The sequence below is a fragment of the Lissotriton vulgaris genome, chromosome 3_1 (genome assembly GCF_964263255.1).
Source record: "Lissotriton vulgaris chromosome 3_1, aLisVul1.2, whole genome shotgun sequence".
NCBI lineage: Eukaryota > Metazoa > Chordata > Amphibia > Caudata > Salamandridae > Lissotriton > Lissotriton vulgaris.
Genome location: NC_141689.1, coordinates 281,257,882 through 281,272,637, shown reverse-complemented (window position 1 = coordinate 281,272,637; position 14,756 = coordinate 281,257,882). Strand labels below are relative to the sequence as shown.

The 14,756-nt window shown below is 47.4% G+C and overlaps 1 protein-coding gene across 4 annotated transcripts in view; it reads right to left on the bottom strand.

Moving 5' to 3' along the window:
• Positions 1-14,756, bottom strand: part of WDR7 (WD repeat domain 7) — a 1,275,554-nt gene that overhangs the window by 1,166,323 nt on the left and 94,475 nt on the right. For all 4 annotated transcript variants that reach the window (XM_086960437.1, XM_086960439.1, XM_086960436.1 and 1 more), the window contains exons 7-8: positions 10,775-10,894; positions 9,556-9,701 (exon numbers count right to left, since the gene is read on the bottom strand). In XM_086960437.1, coding sequence (XP_086816563.1) covers positions 9,556-9,701; positions 10,775-10,894 — 266 coding nt within the window. The remainder of the gene's footprint in view (positions 1-9,555; positions 9,702-10,774; positions 10,895-14,756) is intronic.

Sequence of the window (14,756 nt, the reverse complement as noted above, 5' to 3'; positions counted from 1 at the left end):
CGAAGCAAGTTTCAAAGAGCACTAAGAAAATGCTTAATAAATAAACAGGAGTGTGTATATGCTGCTTTTTATGCTAAACTATATAAGTATAAACAATTGCTGAAATGATAGAAGCACTCTTACAGGGCACACGCTTAGGACTGTGTGATCAAGTCAATTCAGTCAAATGGCACCAAATGCCAATTTTGTCATTTGGTGTCTAAAGGGTCCAATAATTCGTCAACTATGAGATCGGACATTGCAGATAAATCTATGATGGCCTCTCAACAGACACTGACCTTCATAATCCTACCAACACTGTACATGGAATAGTCTTATCTGCCAGACAGTCTAAATCCTAGATTCTGATAAGGTTCTTCCTATGTATTTATCAGACTAATTAAAATTTAAATGTCTATCAAAGCAATTACCAATGCTGCTGGGAAAGACGCCGCCCCCATGATTTAGCCCACATATCGCTTCTGTGTAGATGGCACATGAACATTTGTTAGATGTCGGCACTGGTGATTCCCATTGTAACGCCTTTGTTGATGAGGTATTATGAGAGGAACTCTGCACATCAATCGTGGACTACTTTGAGCTTAACCATGGGAACTATCTCTACTCCGGCTACCCACTGGGAGACCTTTAAAGCCTACATTTGTGGGATGTGTACCGCTAAGAACACTGTGGTTTTGCAAAATTTAGGCATTTCACTAGTGCCGGTCAAGAATGAACTAGGTGACAGACAGCAGCACTGATGTCCAACAGCTCCACGGACCACAATTGCTGTGCCCACCTACTGAATGAGTTCCGAGAGCTGGCTGAAGGAGAGGTGGCACATTTGGGGAAATATATGTTATGGGAAGGGAGATCGTCTGGCCACACCCTAGATTGATTGCTACGTCCTCCCCTCTCCCGCCGGGCAGTGGCTACATCCTGGAGCTGTTCCTTAGTGATCCCACATGACCGATACTACTGCTCAGCGGTGCTATAGGCATCTCTATACTACCTGCCTTTCAGATGAAGGGGAAGACATGACAAATGACCTCTCGGAGATTGCCATGGTCTGGCTCTTAGATGCTCTGGGGCAATTCTTCAGAAAACCTATCTTCAGTGAGAAGGTTGTGCAAGCAATTGACTCATTGGATGGGTCCAAGGCCCCTGGGTGTTTTTTATAAAACCTACAAACATCTCCTTGGGTCGCCCCTGCTGGTGATGTATGCGGAGTCCCTGTATGCTGACCCTCCTGAGGCAGTTGTAACTCTATTGTTAAAACCTGTTAAAGAATCACTGTGCTATACATCCTACAGGCCCTTATCCCTACCCAATTCCGATAATAAAATACTTGCTAAAAGCCTTGCGACCCGAATGGCCCTCCTGTTTGATATTATCATTTCGCCCTTGCAATCGGGTTTGTCTCAAATCCCTCCACCTCCCTAAATTTGCGCACATTGTTCTTGGTGCCGCATAGAATCTCCCCGGCAGTTCCAGGCACAATGGCCTTACTCAACAGAAAGGAGGCCTTTGACTCACTAGCGTGGCCTTTCGTTCGTGCTGTGCTACAAAAATTGGGACTGCTAAAAGGGTTCATTTCCCTTATAATGCTTCTGCTAGATTTGGGGTTCTCTTGTTGGCACAGGTAGGTACTGGTGACAAATAGGGACCCTTGCCTCTAGTCAGGATAAGGGGATTACACTCCTAAAATAACCTCTGCTCATCCCCTTGGTAGCTTGGCACGAGCAGACACTCATCTCAGAGGCAGTGCGTAAAGCACTTGTGACCACATACAGTAACCCAGTGACAACACTACAGATAGACACCACACAAGGTTTTATATCAAAAATAAGTATACTTTATATAGAGTTACCACAAGACCATAAACGACAAAAAATGCACAATACTGTTACTTTAAGGTGGTAGTTTTAGCTTAGTTAAGTTCAGTTCTTAAGATGCAACACTTTGCGTCAATGTACCTTACGATGCGTTGCGCTTCCACAACAAGCAATGTCGCAGCGAAGGAAATACGGAAAAGTTCCGGTGCAAAGAAATAAAGACTTGAAGATCTTCTAGATGCGCCACACTTCTCCGGAGATGCGAGAAGTTCTTGGTTCGATGCGTCGACTGCAGCCGCGACACCCTTGTTCAGAATTGCAACGGCAACAGCTTCAGCTGCGACACTTTTCTCCCACGATTGCGGGAAGCTTCCGCACGATGAGACAACTACAGCGGAGATATCCTTTTGTTCAGAGATGCGACGGCAGCAACTCTGACGTCGGCGCACTTCTTGGGGGATGCGAGGCGCTTTCCTCGATGCGGTGCAATGCAACAGTTTCAGCGGCGACACCCTTGTTGAGAAGTGCGAAGGCAGCAACAGCGATGGCAACACACTTCTACCTCATTGTGAGACTCTTCTCACGATGCGGTGCAGTGTGACAACTCCAGCGGCGACACCCTTGTTCAGAAGTGCGACAGCAGGCAGCAGCGACGGCGACACGCTTCCTCTTCTTTGCGAGACGCTTCTCTGGATGCGGTGCAGTGCGACAACTCCAGCGGCGACACCCTTGTTCAGAAGTGTGATGGCAGCAGCAGCGACACGCTTCCTCTTCGTTGCGTCGCGCTTCCAACACCTTGCGACACTCAGTTCCTCAGAAGGCCCAAAACAGCAGCAGGCACTTCCAAAATAACTCTGGAGAGCTGGGGGTATAAGTCTGTTGTCCCTGAGACTTCAGCAGGAGGCAAGCTCTTTTCCAAGCCCTTGGAGATCCTTCACAAGTTGAAAGCAAAGTACACAAATTTCCTTTCTCCTCTCTTTGGCAGCAAGTCAACCACTGCAGGTCAATCCCCTAAGCAGCATTTCAGCTTAGGAATAGTCTCTCCTCAGTTTCTTCAGGTTCCTCTCCTCAGCAGATGTTTCTTCTTGTAGTCAAAAAGTGATCTAATTTCTTGGGATCAGGGTGCCACTATTTATACCCCAGGGCAGAGGGGCTTTTGCCCCGTCCAAACCAGTTCTGAAGCAATCTTTGTACATGACTCCTTCTTTCCTTTCACAGTGAAGGGCAGAAACATCAGATGCCTCACAGGAGGTGGAGCCAGCATTGTGGAGGGAAAGCACAGCCCTGAAGCACTTTGTTCACATGTTTCCTTCTCTCCTTTCACAGTGCCGGGCAGAGACAACAGATACACCACAGAGGGTGGAGCCAGCCTTGTGGGGGGCAGGCACAGTCCTATTCAGGTCCCAGGTGCAACTCCTCCCTCCCATCTAGATGCAGATCCCTCTATTCACCACTGGGCAGACTCATTCTGTCTCCTGGAATCCCCCAGCCCTGTCACTCAAACTCCAGACAAGGAATACACAACCTAGCAAAGGCAGGCTTTGGATAATTAGGCAAGAAAATACATATGTACTAAAAGTGCTATTTTCAAACACAGAATGTTAAAACCAACTCCACTAAAAGATGCATTTTATCATTCTGAGTTCAGGCATACTAAACTCGAATTTCTACCATGTTCCCTGAGTTAGTTAGGATTATAAAATGTAATAATCTAGCTGCCCAGTCTGGCCTATGGGGAACAGGTAGCCTTGCAATAGTGAAAAACGAAAATGGCTGTAATTCAATATTGGGACATGCCACATACACCAGGGCATGTCCTACCTTATACTTAGAATACACCCTGCCCTTGGGCCTACCATAGGGGTGTCTGATATGAAGAAAAGGGAAGGTTTAGGGACTGGCAAGTGGGTGCACTTGCCCAGTCAGCATGGCAGTACCAGACTGCACACAGGCCCTGCAATGGCAGGCCTTAGAGACACTTTTACAGGCTGCTTCTGTGGGTGGCACAACCAGTGCTACAAGCCAACTAGCAGCATTTGGTTCACCAGCCCTGGGCACACTCAGTGCACTGTATTAGGATCTGACAAGTAAACCAAACTAGCCAATCAGGGAATCACTAATTCATACATCAATTTATAATAGGGGGAGCATATGCACTTTAGCACTGATCAGCAGTGGTAAAGTGCCCAGAGTCATAAAACCCACACAACAGGTCAGACAAAATATAGGAGGATGGCAAAAAGTTCAGGGATAACCCTGCAAAAAGGGCCACGTCCAACAGCTTCTATACTCTAGGCCAGTGGCCCGTATATGTGCTGACAGCTCTCTTACTGCTCTATTCGATAATAAGAGAGGGACAAGGCAAGGCAACCCCCTGTCCTCTTACTGTTTATTATAGGCATGAACCCTCTTGTCCACCACTTGCAGGAGAAACATCTCCATTGTGGTTTGAAATTAAAACCCGGCCCTCTGCTAGTGTCCCTCTATGCAGATGACGTTATGCTATTTGTTGGTCACCTCGTAGACAACATGGACCCTATATTTCATGAGATTAAACGGTTTAGTCGGTTCTCTGGCCAAAACTAGGACAAATCCGAGTTATTTCCAGTTACGAATGCCACCATTCAGCAGGCAGGTGAATTCCCCCTGAAGTGGTGAACTGATTCGGGCAAATATCTGAGTGTCCACAATCATTGCAAGAAGGAGCAGGTCATCCGGCTGAACTATGGCCCTGCCATAAATAGATTAGATCAGCGCATTGTATTCAACTGGCACTTAACGGTGCACAAGCCCATGTTTATGGACCTTACCCCCGCTACCTGTGGGATTTGTTCCCATTCAAACCGAGGTGATATTGGTACATGCCTAAAAGAAGTATACTGGAGTTCGGCTGGTACGGAGGCTAGCGGATTGGCCCCACAGAATCCATGCTTATGGAGCAAAGAGGACTCTGGACAATGTTTCCCATTCTTTATATATTCAATAGGACATGCTGTTTGAACCAAGTTCTGAGTCCTGAGGAGAACCCAGAAAGAGTTTTAAGGGTTTATAACCAATCGACATTAGCACAACTAACAAGCATCATTAGACTAGCATGCAACCGGGTTAAATAAGTAATTTTTTGATGGAATTTTCTGGTTAAGCTATGTTTGTATATATTTTTGTGGTAACTGTGTAAATGTCTTCGATGTGTTTGGTCTATTTTGATTGTATGTATATATTCGGTATGCATGTTGGGTGGAACAATTTGTTATTATTGATTTAAGATGTTTTTCTTCTTTGTATGACAATTCTTCTAAAATAGATCACTATTATTAAATAGAGTGGTCTATTATACATTTGCATGACTATCAATTAACCGTCAGTATTGGCCATGTTTTTATATTTGGTATAGGTAGATTAACGTCACATATTGAAGGGTGGATCTGTCTGCCTCATTCCATGGCCAACCGGATCACCATCATTAAGATGGTGGTCCTTCTCCGTTTTTTTGTCCTTTTTTTTTTTTTTAATATTCCCATCCCTTCACCAATTACTTTTTCGCTGCACTGAGATCCCTTCTTTTGCGTCTGATATGGGAGGACGCAAACCCTGAGCTGGCTGGAATATGTTGGTATTATCTGGTGGCGCAATGTCTATTTGCATATCACTGGTACCACAGGGATGAGCGACTGCCATATCACATGCCTGAGCGTTACCAGCCAAGAGCAGTGACACTACATGCCATACTGCCACGGGGAATTAGACTTGACCCTGCTGACATTCAGACGCTCTTCACCACCAGCTGGGCTTGGCGCAAACTCCTCCAGTTACTTTGCGGAGATTTGCTGTACTCCCCCTTGCAAAAAAGCAATGGTTAGCTCCTGCACAAGAGTCGCTAGTCAAGTGCACACTGTCTCATCATGCATTACCCATGTTTGCCGATCTTTTCCTGGGCTGGCATGTCATATCACATGCAGACAATGTCCGGTTTGCCAATGCAACTCCTATGAATCACTTTATTTTGCGCCGCATACACAACGTGCCCTGATCCCCCTCGTCTCCTCTGGCTCCTGATAAGTTTACCCGATTGACTGCAGTGATAACCGACTAGATCATATCAGTATGGCATTGCTCCCTACATGAAATGTGAAGCTCAGGGAGACATTAAACACGAGTTGCAGCACCCACTCACTAAGAAAGTCTGGTATTACTGTTGCCAACACGCTAAGCTCATATCCCCAAACCAAGGACATAAGCTCATACATTTCAAATTCTTACAACGTGCATACACTAGATCTTGCATCTGGCTAAAATTGTCCTCTCCAGATCCACACATTGCCCTAGGTGTGACGTAGAGGGGGCACACTTTGCACACTTTGCACACCGGACATGGACTTGCATTCACGTGGGTAATTTTTGGAGTGACTTCTTCTCTCAGCTCTCCTTAATGATAAGACCTGCTTTGGAGCCTGGGCTATGTGCGGGATGTGCCATGGGGAGGGGAAGGTCGAAGGAATACTGCGATGGCGTTGTAGTTGGTGAAGCCTGAAATTGCTTTGCACTGGGGAAGCTGCTGATCCCAAACTGTCCCGGCCTGGCTTGAAAGCCTGACTTTCTGTGACACCAATAGCAAGATATATGCCACACTGTTACCTCTCACGGCTAGACCAAGAGAAATCTAGCACCCATTTTGTGACTATCTGCTGCAGCATGAATCTCAAGAATCAGATTAAGTTGTAATGTTTATAATGGTCTATTGCTTCCCACCCTCGCTCTTTGTCATCCAATGTTGGGTGTTTAGGTATTTACTGCAATGCCTGCTACTGAGCTGTCTATTTTTCATCCCTGTCGACAGGTTTTCGCTTATGCATCGAGAAGTGAATTAAGTATGATATATTCCATCTCTGAATGATCCTTTTTCCAATTTGTTATTTATTATTGTTCATGTTTTTACTACCCACATCATGAGCTGTCCTTTGAATGGGTTGTATGTGTTCTAAAAATTATAAATAAAACTTTTTAAAAATATTCCCCCCCAAAAAATCCAAGGTTCTTACTGTGGGTTTATTTTGTATTTCAATTAGTTAATGATTTACACTGTTACCTTTTTTAATATAGGTCTGAAATTATGCTTTTATTGATGCACAGTCTAATAAACAATAGTCTGTATAATAGGGTGATTTTGCAAATTCACTGCTAAATTCTAGTCTGAATGTTTATTTAACATACTAAACAGTAATCATAATAATCCAAAATGGCCTAGAAATGTTAACCTACCACAACCTCTCAGTCACCTTCAACAAGGTTAACGCAACATCCTTTTGCACCACCTTCAATCAGTGACACATCACCAACCATTACGTAATGGTTGAGATCAGTCATATAGGTGAGAAAGATGTAGCAAAGGGTCTGACATCAGTTAGTTACATCTGTAGTCCCCAAATACACCCCACGGTTCCCACTGTGCTTTAATGTGTATTAAAAACCCCTGATGGACCCACAACCCTCTCATCTATTTCAAAATGCAAAACAAGCATTGGCATAGCCAATAGGTCTCGCCTTTGGCTAAACACGTATAAGGTCCCAATGGCAAGACCTATTGGCTATGCCAATGCTATGCCCATGACGCAGTTGAATATTTTATCAGAAAGAAATATAAAACAATACTGCTGAGGATTGCATCAGCGTCAAGTAGCATTAGAAAATGCTATGCTTCTAAGGACTTGCATTCTGCTTTTTATGATGTCCTGTATTCCAGGCAAAGCAAACATCAGAACCTGAACAGGAAACACTGCAATGTCGAGCATAGTGCTTCAGTTGGTAGCGTTTCTAAAAAGCAGATTTAAAAAACAACTAAACTCTAGTTAACAAATGGTGATGGCAAGATTAAGTCTGGGCCCGCACCTCCTGTAATATTCCAGCGAGGCAGCACCCTCACAGATGGCGACTCTGGACTTCTCTGGCTTGGCACCCGGTCCATTGCGCAGTCTTGGCCAATCACTTTCACTGCCGCCCGACTTGCCTTGCTTTGCTGCCCCCAGGGGATCGCCACACCGATGGTGATGCAGCAGCAGGGAGGTCTCACGGCCGCGCACACTACAACTCTGTGGTGTCGGAGGCACCGGGTACCCGTGTGCAGCCCCTTAGGCGTTTAGTGGCACTGCCTAACCGGTGCAGACCTCCGCGCAGCCCACAGCCCTCCTGCGCTGCTAGCAGTCACCTCGCGGAGCCGGGCCTTTCAAGTTGCAGCACTGGTGAGGCTGTATCTTGGCAGCAGAGGGTCGCCGATGCACACAGTGTGGGCAGGACGGGCACTGGGGTCACATCAACGACGTTGTACGCTGTTCTTCAGCCACGGCGAGTGGAGCTCTTCAGGTTCGATGATGCTCCGCTGCCATTGGAGCCGGAGATGCTGAGTTCAAAGAATGCCTACCAAAGATCGGCTAAGGTGAAACTAAAACCACAGTACGCAGTGGAACAAGCTGCGAGGCAAATCAGCCCACACAGTATTTCCCTTGCGGGAGCGAGCAGGGGCACCATCTGTTTGAAAGTTAATTACAAACAGATGGTTTCTAAGCTCGCTCCCGCAAAGGAATCGCCAAACGTGCACGCGTTGCCATTGAAAGCAATGCAATGCGTGCACATTTTTGGCCTAAAAAGCTAATCGATTTCAAGAGGTCTTCTCCTATGTAGTGCATGCGCGCTGCGTAGGCGAGACCAAAAAATGGTGAACATCTGTCTTTTGGAAGAAAAAAGTAGCACAAAAACAAAAGTCAGGAACACTGGAGCAATCTTGGATAGGGATCTTAACTAAACACCAATATAGGATCAGTAGACATTTGTCAGATGACTAAAATCGCCTGCACTGGAAAACAAAACAGGTTAAATGGGAGAGAAAAACTGAAGAACCAAAAGCTTAGAGGGCAGAGATTACAGGCCCTCATACTAAACTCCACTGTACTGAGCACAAGACAGGAGACTAGAGAGTTTAGTATTTACAACGAATGACATGTGTGCCAGATGTCCTTCAGACCTGGTTGACCAGCTCCTCCAATAACAGAAAGGAGGAGGAGACATGAGCTCATCTCCTGGTCAAAAAGAGAACTATTCATTACTTTATCAACTGTGAGTGAGAGATGACTCATCACCTTATAAATGATACAGTAGGCAACACACAATCACTAATTTAGGGAAATAAGCAGTCACAACTACCCGGCATGGAGACCTTGGACAGTCGATACACTAGGAGAATGGGAAGAATAAGGACTCCCATCACAGCTTGGCAATATACTGCATAACCTGCCCAGACAGTAAGATCAGCATGGGACAACAGGGAACTGGCTGCTTAGGTTTAAATTCCTTAACAATTCTTGTTCATGTGTTTGCTCTGCAGAGTATTTCACTATAGACATCCAGCAACCAATCTCTGGACAGGAAAACAAGTGGCGGCCAACAGCTCACCAGGGAAAACGGTAGACATTTCAATGATCCCAGACACGAACTACATGAAGAACTGTCATATACCCTAGGTATAGGTTCTTTCTGGGCATTACAAATATACATTTGAATGATTATACACAGTATGAGGCTGAAGTTAAGATTTTAAACTATCTTGTTGAGTTAACTGAACCATCAAAAACAATACTTCTATTTATAAGAAAGGCATGCGTAATTCAAAGTTTGTTCTATTTCGGAAAGTGTGAGCTGCTTTTCCTAAAGATTACCGTAAAATATATATTGTAAGCCTATAGCACAGTACCTGGCAGGTAACTTGTAAATAAAACTGTGCCCATCTTCAGTCCATATGATCACTTTATCTGCTGCTACGAAGTCTCCACCAGTCCAAGTTGCACCATTTTCACTGGGAACTGAACACAGCAGGGAATAATCTCCAGCGTCAAACACCTACAAATAAAATTATTTAAATCAATCAATCAGGCAGCATATAGCGTATACAATGAAAAGAAAGAAACAAAAATCTGCTAAAAAAAAGAATATGAAAAGAGAATTGGTATTTAGACCACCCAGAATTGTTGTCTTTATAACTGAAAATGATGCAACATTTTGTCCACGTGGTACACTCCATGTTAAAAAAATATTTCTTACAGAGCATGTCATATAGAATCCTGAGCATTTGCTGATTAAGTGACGTCAACATGCTTTCCTGGGATGTATTCATCTAGCTTGCCTATTGTCCCACCAATTACAGGTTCCCCAATTCTATCACTTCTAGACTCTCAGGGCCAGCTCGGTCCTTTAGTAACCTCACCACCTTGAGGTTTAACAATTACGGCACAGCCAAGAGGACACTGGAAATTCTACCTCTGTAGTTACAAGTCTCTGGCAACCTCCTATGTATCCTACATGAGAAAGGACTGGCCATGGTGCAAAACGCCCATTACACAAGATCGTCTCAAGCCCAGCCCACCGTGGTGTATGTGTAACATAACACAGAAGCGTATGTTGGTGCTCAAAGACAGATGTTTATTGTTACCCCACTCAATGGTACTCATTTTATGGACCTCAGAAGGATGAAAAGCTGAGTGGGCCTGCCGGGATTTGTACCTGTGACCATGAGGTCAAACACGGACCCCTACAGTGGACACATTAGTCCACTGCGCCACCAGACCCCGCATGTGTAAACACTGGGCCGAACTATAAAAGGGCCACAATGGCTAGGGACTGCAAAGATGGGCACAAACCTCACCCAAGGTATCTAGTGACCTTTATACTGGCATCTATCCAGAGAGAGGTCCTTCTCTCCGCCCAGATCTACACTGCTTTGGCTACAAACTACTCTATTTCATAAACATACAAAATGTAACAGTCGATCATTTAAATGAAAAGTGATCATTTGATACACGTTTTAAAACTTTTCTGTAAGCAGGAATGACAAGGTAAGAAGGAAGCATTGGTTTGGTGGTAATGAAGATCCTGAAGCAGCCGGTCAGCTTGATTCGGTGCCCGGCTGTCCTTACCCGCCAGTACTTGGAGCAAACCACCAGCAGAGATCTTTGCGTGAATGCACAAAAGGAAATACTCTGGCAGTTGTTGCAGTAAATTGGTTTAGACTCTTCCTCAAACACTGGCTCCGTATCCTGTAAAACAAAGCACACATCCTTGTAAAGTGGGCTCATTAGAGCTCAGACGAACTTAACGTACCATTATATAACCACATTTTATAATATTCATTCACCAAACATGCAAACACATCCAGAAAGCAGCATTTGGGGGTGCCATTCCAGGGCTTCCAGGTCAGAGGCAAGGCACAGAACGAGTAAACACCCGACAAAAAGGTAAAGGCAGAGCACTGTCTCCAGCAGAGAGTGCAACTGCAACAGCACGCTCTACCTAAATCCCGGCTCACAAGAATGTGTTGAGCTGTGTACACTTGGCATATGCACCCACAGCACACTGATATGCTGCACGTCCTGCGATGTTTCAGGTGCAATGGCAGTTTATTTTTTTGTTTTATACAGCGCGAACTCGACCCGACGGTATCAGAGCCTTTACATGAGCACCAGTTACGTCACAGGCGGTACATTCATTCTTTTAGGCACGGGGAGATTAAGCGCTTTTCCCAGAATCACAGGATGCTGCGCGTCGCTGCCGAGACTCGAACCCGGTTCCCCAGCATCGAGTTCGCTCTGGCCGATAGGCCAATGCTTGGTGACAGGCCCGGCACTGTTAATTCAAAACAGCTATAGAACACACTTGGGGCAATACTCTGAGGGCACAACAGATGTCCTGCACAGTGCAGATACAGCACTATCACAGCGCATACAATCTGTACACTGCACGCATGGCATGCCTTACCACGATACCTCGGTAACAGGATGTACAGGACATCACATCCTGTGCACAGCGCACACAACATGATCTAAAAGCCTTGCCCTAAGCAACGAAGAGTCCCATGATTGGTTTACAGTACCATCAGGGCACAAACTGAAAATCTTGAAGTAAATGTCCCTAAACTTTACAGGCTCCCGGAGTCTCTATATTCAAGCTGTCATATTTCGACAACACTGGGCACAGGGGTTCTTTTTTTTTAAAAAACTTTATTTTTAGCATGTAGCAACACAACAGTCCCCCCCCCCCCCCCCCCCCCCCCCCGCAATTGACATCATTGGAAAAACACGTGTACACAGTTCGTTCACCCCATTATGGCCCATGCAGGTACAGATAGCACAGTGGAAGCAAATCTCTGGAATGCCAAGCAAATCACAAATACAAATACAGTATGGAACATATGCGCTTTGTCGTCAGGGCACTACTCCAACATCATCCCCACCTCCCCGCTCCCAGCATCCTCTCCCTCATATCCCGACCCCTCAGGGGTGAACAGTTCAGCACTGGTGGCATCCGAGTCACCGCAGGACGACCCCACAGCGCATATCATTCTTCATGCAAGCAAGTCCTCCTGTAGCCTCTCATCCCTGCGCGTGCGCTGCATGTGTGTTTCTTCAGCTAAGGACCACTCCCTGACATCCCTCAGCCACATTGACATCACAGGAGCCCTTTGTCCCATCCAAGTGATAGCCACCCGTCGCCTCGCTAACACCAGGAGCAACTGCAGCATCTTATAGGATAAGTTCCTCTTTTTGGGCTTGGGGACCAGGGCCAACAAACAATGAAGCGGGGTCAAAGCAATCCGGAGGCCCGTGACCTTCCCAATGCGTTCCACCACTGCCTTCCAGAAGTCCCCGACCGGCGGGCACTCCCAAGCCAGGTGCAGAAATCCGGCCTTTTCCGCGCCACACCTAGGGCAGTTGTCTGGTCTATCCGCAGTGATACGGTGCAGGGAGACCGGAGTCATATAAGTGCGATGAACAAAATTTAAATGGATCAGTTTAAATCTCGCATTGCACGATACCTTACGAGTTAGGGTTCCTATGCGTGCGCGTTGTCTTGGCTCCAGGGCAACCCCCAGATCCGCCTCCCATGCCGCCCAGGACGGCGAGACCGGTGGGGCGGAGTCCCTTTTCATGGCCGAGTACAATAATATGATCAGCCGTCGTCCCCTACCACAGGATAAAAGGATGTTTAGGGTGTGGGACAACGGAGGCGCCTTCGGATACTGTGGCCAGGTAGCCCTCGCCATCTCCTGGAGTCCTCTATAGTGCAGATACTGCCCATCAGTCAGTCCGAAGGCCTCCGTAGCTCGCTCAATGGTCACAAAGGAATCGTCTGGGTAAAGATCCGCCAAGGTCTCGCATCCGCCCTCCCGTCAGTCTTGGAAAGACATGTGCTCCTCCATCAGTGTCACGGGTGCCAATATCCACACCGGTAACTCCCTGTGAAAGGGGGCCCGCCGCAGAACCTTCTCAACAAACTGCTGCCAAACCCCCGCAGTGTGTCGGACGACATATGGGAGTTTCATCTGCTCCTCTACCCCGCATCAGGGCCACCTGTAGCGCCCTCTCGTCTGCCCTGCCCGCTAGGAGGCCCAATTCCCAGTTATCCGTGCCTGCAAACCAGCGAGCAGCCGGCAGGAGTTGTGCCGCATAATAATATAGATCACATCTCGGGGCCTCCAGTCCCCCCTCCGCCCAGCTCCAGACAACTGTGTGTAGGGCGACTCTGCTGCGTTTGCCTGCCCAGATTAAGGAAGTGAGCAGCGTGTAGAGCGTGCGAAATATACGTGGGGGGAGCGGACACAAAGTATTTTGCAGGATGCATAATATCCTTGGCAACAGCTAGCCTTCCCATTAGGGATAGTGGAAGTGTGTTCCAAAAGGACACAGACTGCTGCAGGGAGCGGAGCACTCGCTCAACGTTACGGGCCAGCGATTGTGCATCAGACGCAGCCACTTGGATTCCCAGGTATCGGAAGGCCTCCAATTCCCATCGCAGCCCCAGGTGCGGGAGACTCAGTCGCGGGTCTTCTCCACATCCCGCCAAAGGAAAGATCAAGGACTTCCTAGGGTTAAGACGCAGTCCCGAGGCTGCAACAAAGTGGTCCAAAAGTTGCAGCAGAATAGGCAGCGATTCTCTTGGGGACGTCGGGTAGAACAATGCATCGTCGGCATACAGGGAAATCAGATGTACAGTATTCTCCACCTTTATTCCCCACTGCGCCATTACCGTACGAACCGATACTGCCAAGGGCTCGATCGCCAGGGTGAAAAGGAGCGGCGATAGGGGACACCCCTGCCGAGTGCCCCTACCCAAAGGCCAGTCCTCCGAGCGGGCCGACCCAAACCTAACCCTGGCTCTAGGCGCCCCGTACAGGATCCGGATCCAATTGCAAAAAACGGGCCCCACCCCTGCCAGCCCGAGCACTTCTAAGAGGTACCCCCAGCTGACAGTGTCGAAGGCCTTGGCTAGATCAATCGACACCAGGACCTGGGGTTCCTCACTACCACGCACTTCATGAAGGACATGGTTCAGGCGTCGGAGATTCATGGCGGTGTTGCGGCCAGGGATAAACCCACACTGGTCCTGATGGACCAAGTGCGTAATGTGTGGCGCTAGCCGGGTGCCGGGTGCCTGGAGCCTGGTAAGGATTTTTACATCTGTAATGATCAGAGTGATAGGCTGGTATGCAGCGGGACCGCAGCTATCCCCCCCGGTTATAGAATCATACAAACCTCACCCCGATTCATGGTGGGCGAGAGGGTGCCACAGTCCAGTGCCTCACGGTAAACCTGCAAATGGAGGGGGGCAAGGGTATCCTCAAACGGCTGAAAAAATTCAGGCGGGAAAGAGTCTTCGCCCGGGGCCTTAGCCTTCGGCAGTGCGGCCAATTCTACTCTGACTTCCCGGAGCGTCAAAATTGCGTCTAGTTCCTCCGCGGCCTCTTTCGAGAGGGCCTGGAGAGTCAGTACCCGAAGGTATGGCTGATAGGAGGCTTCCATTATCAAGGGATCCGCGGCATACACCGCCTGCAGATGAGATCTGAGGACCTCAAGAATATCTGACTCCGAGTGCACCATGCCCCCCGCGGGATCCTTCAGAGCA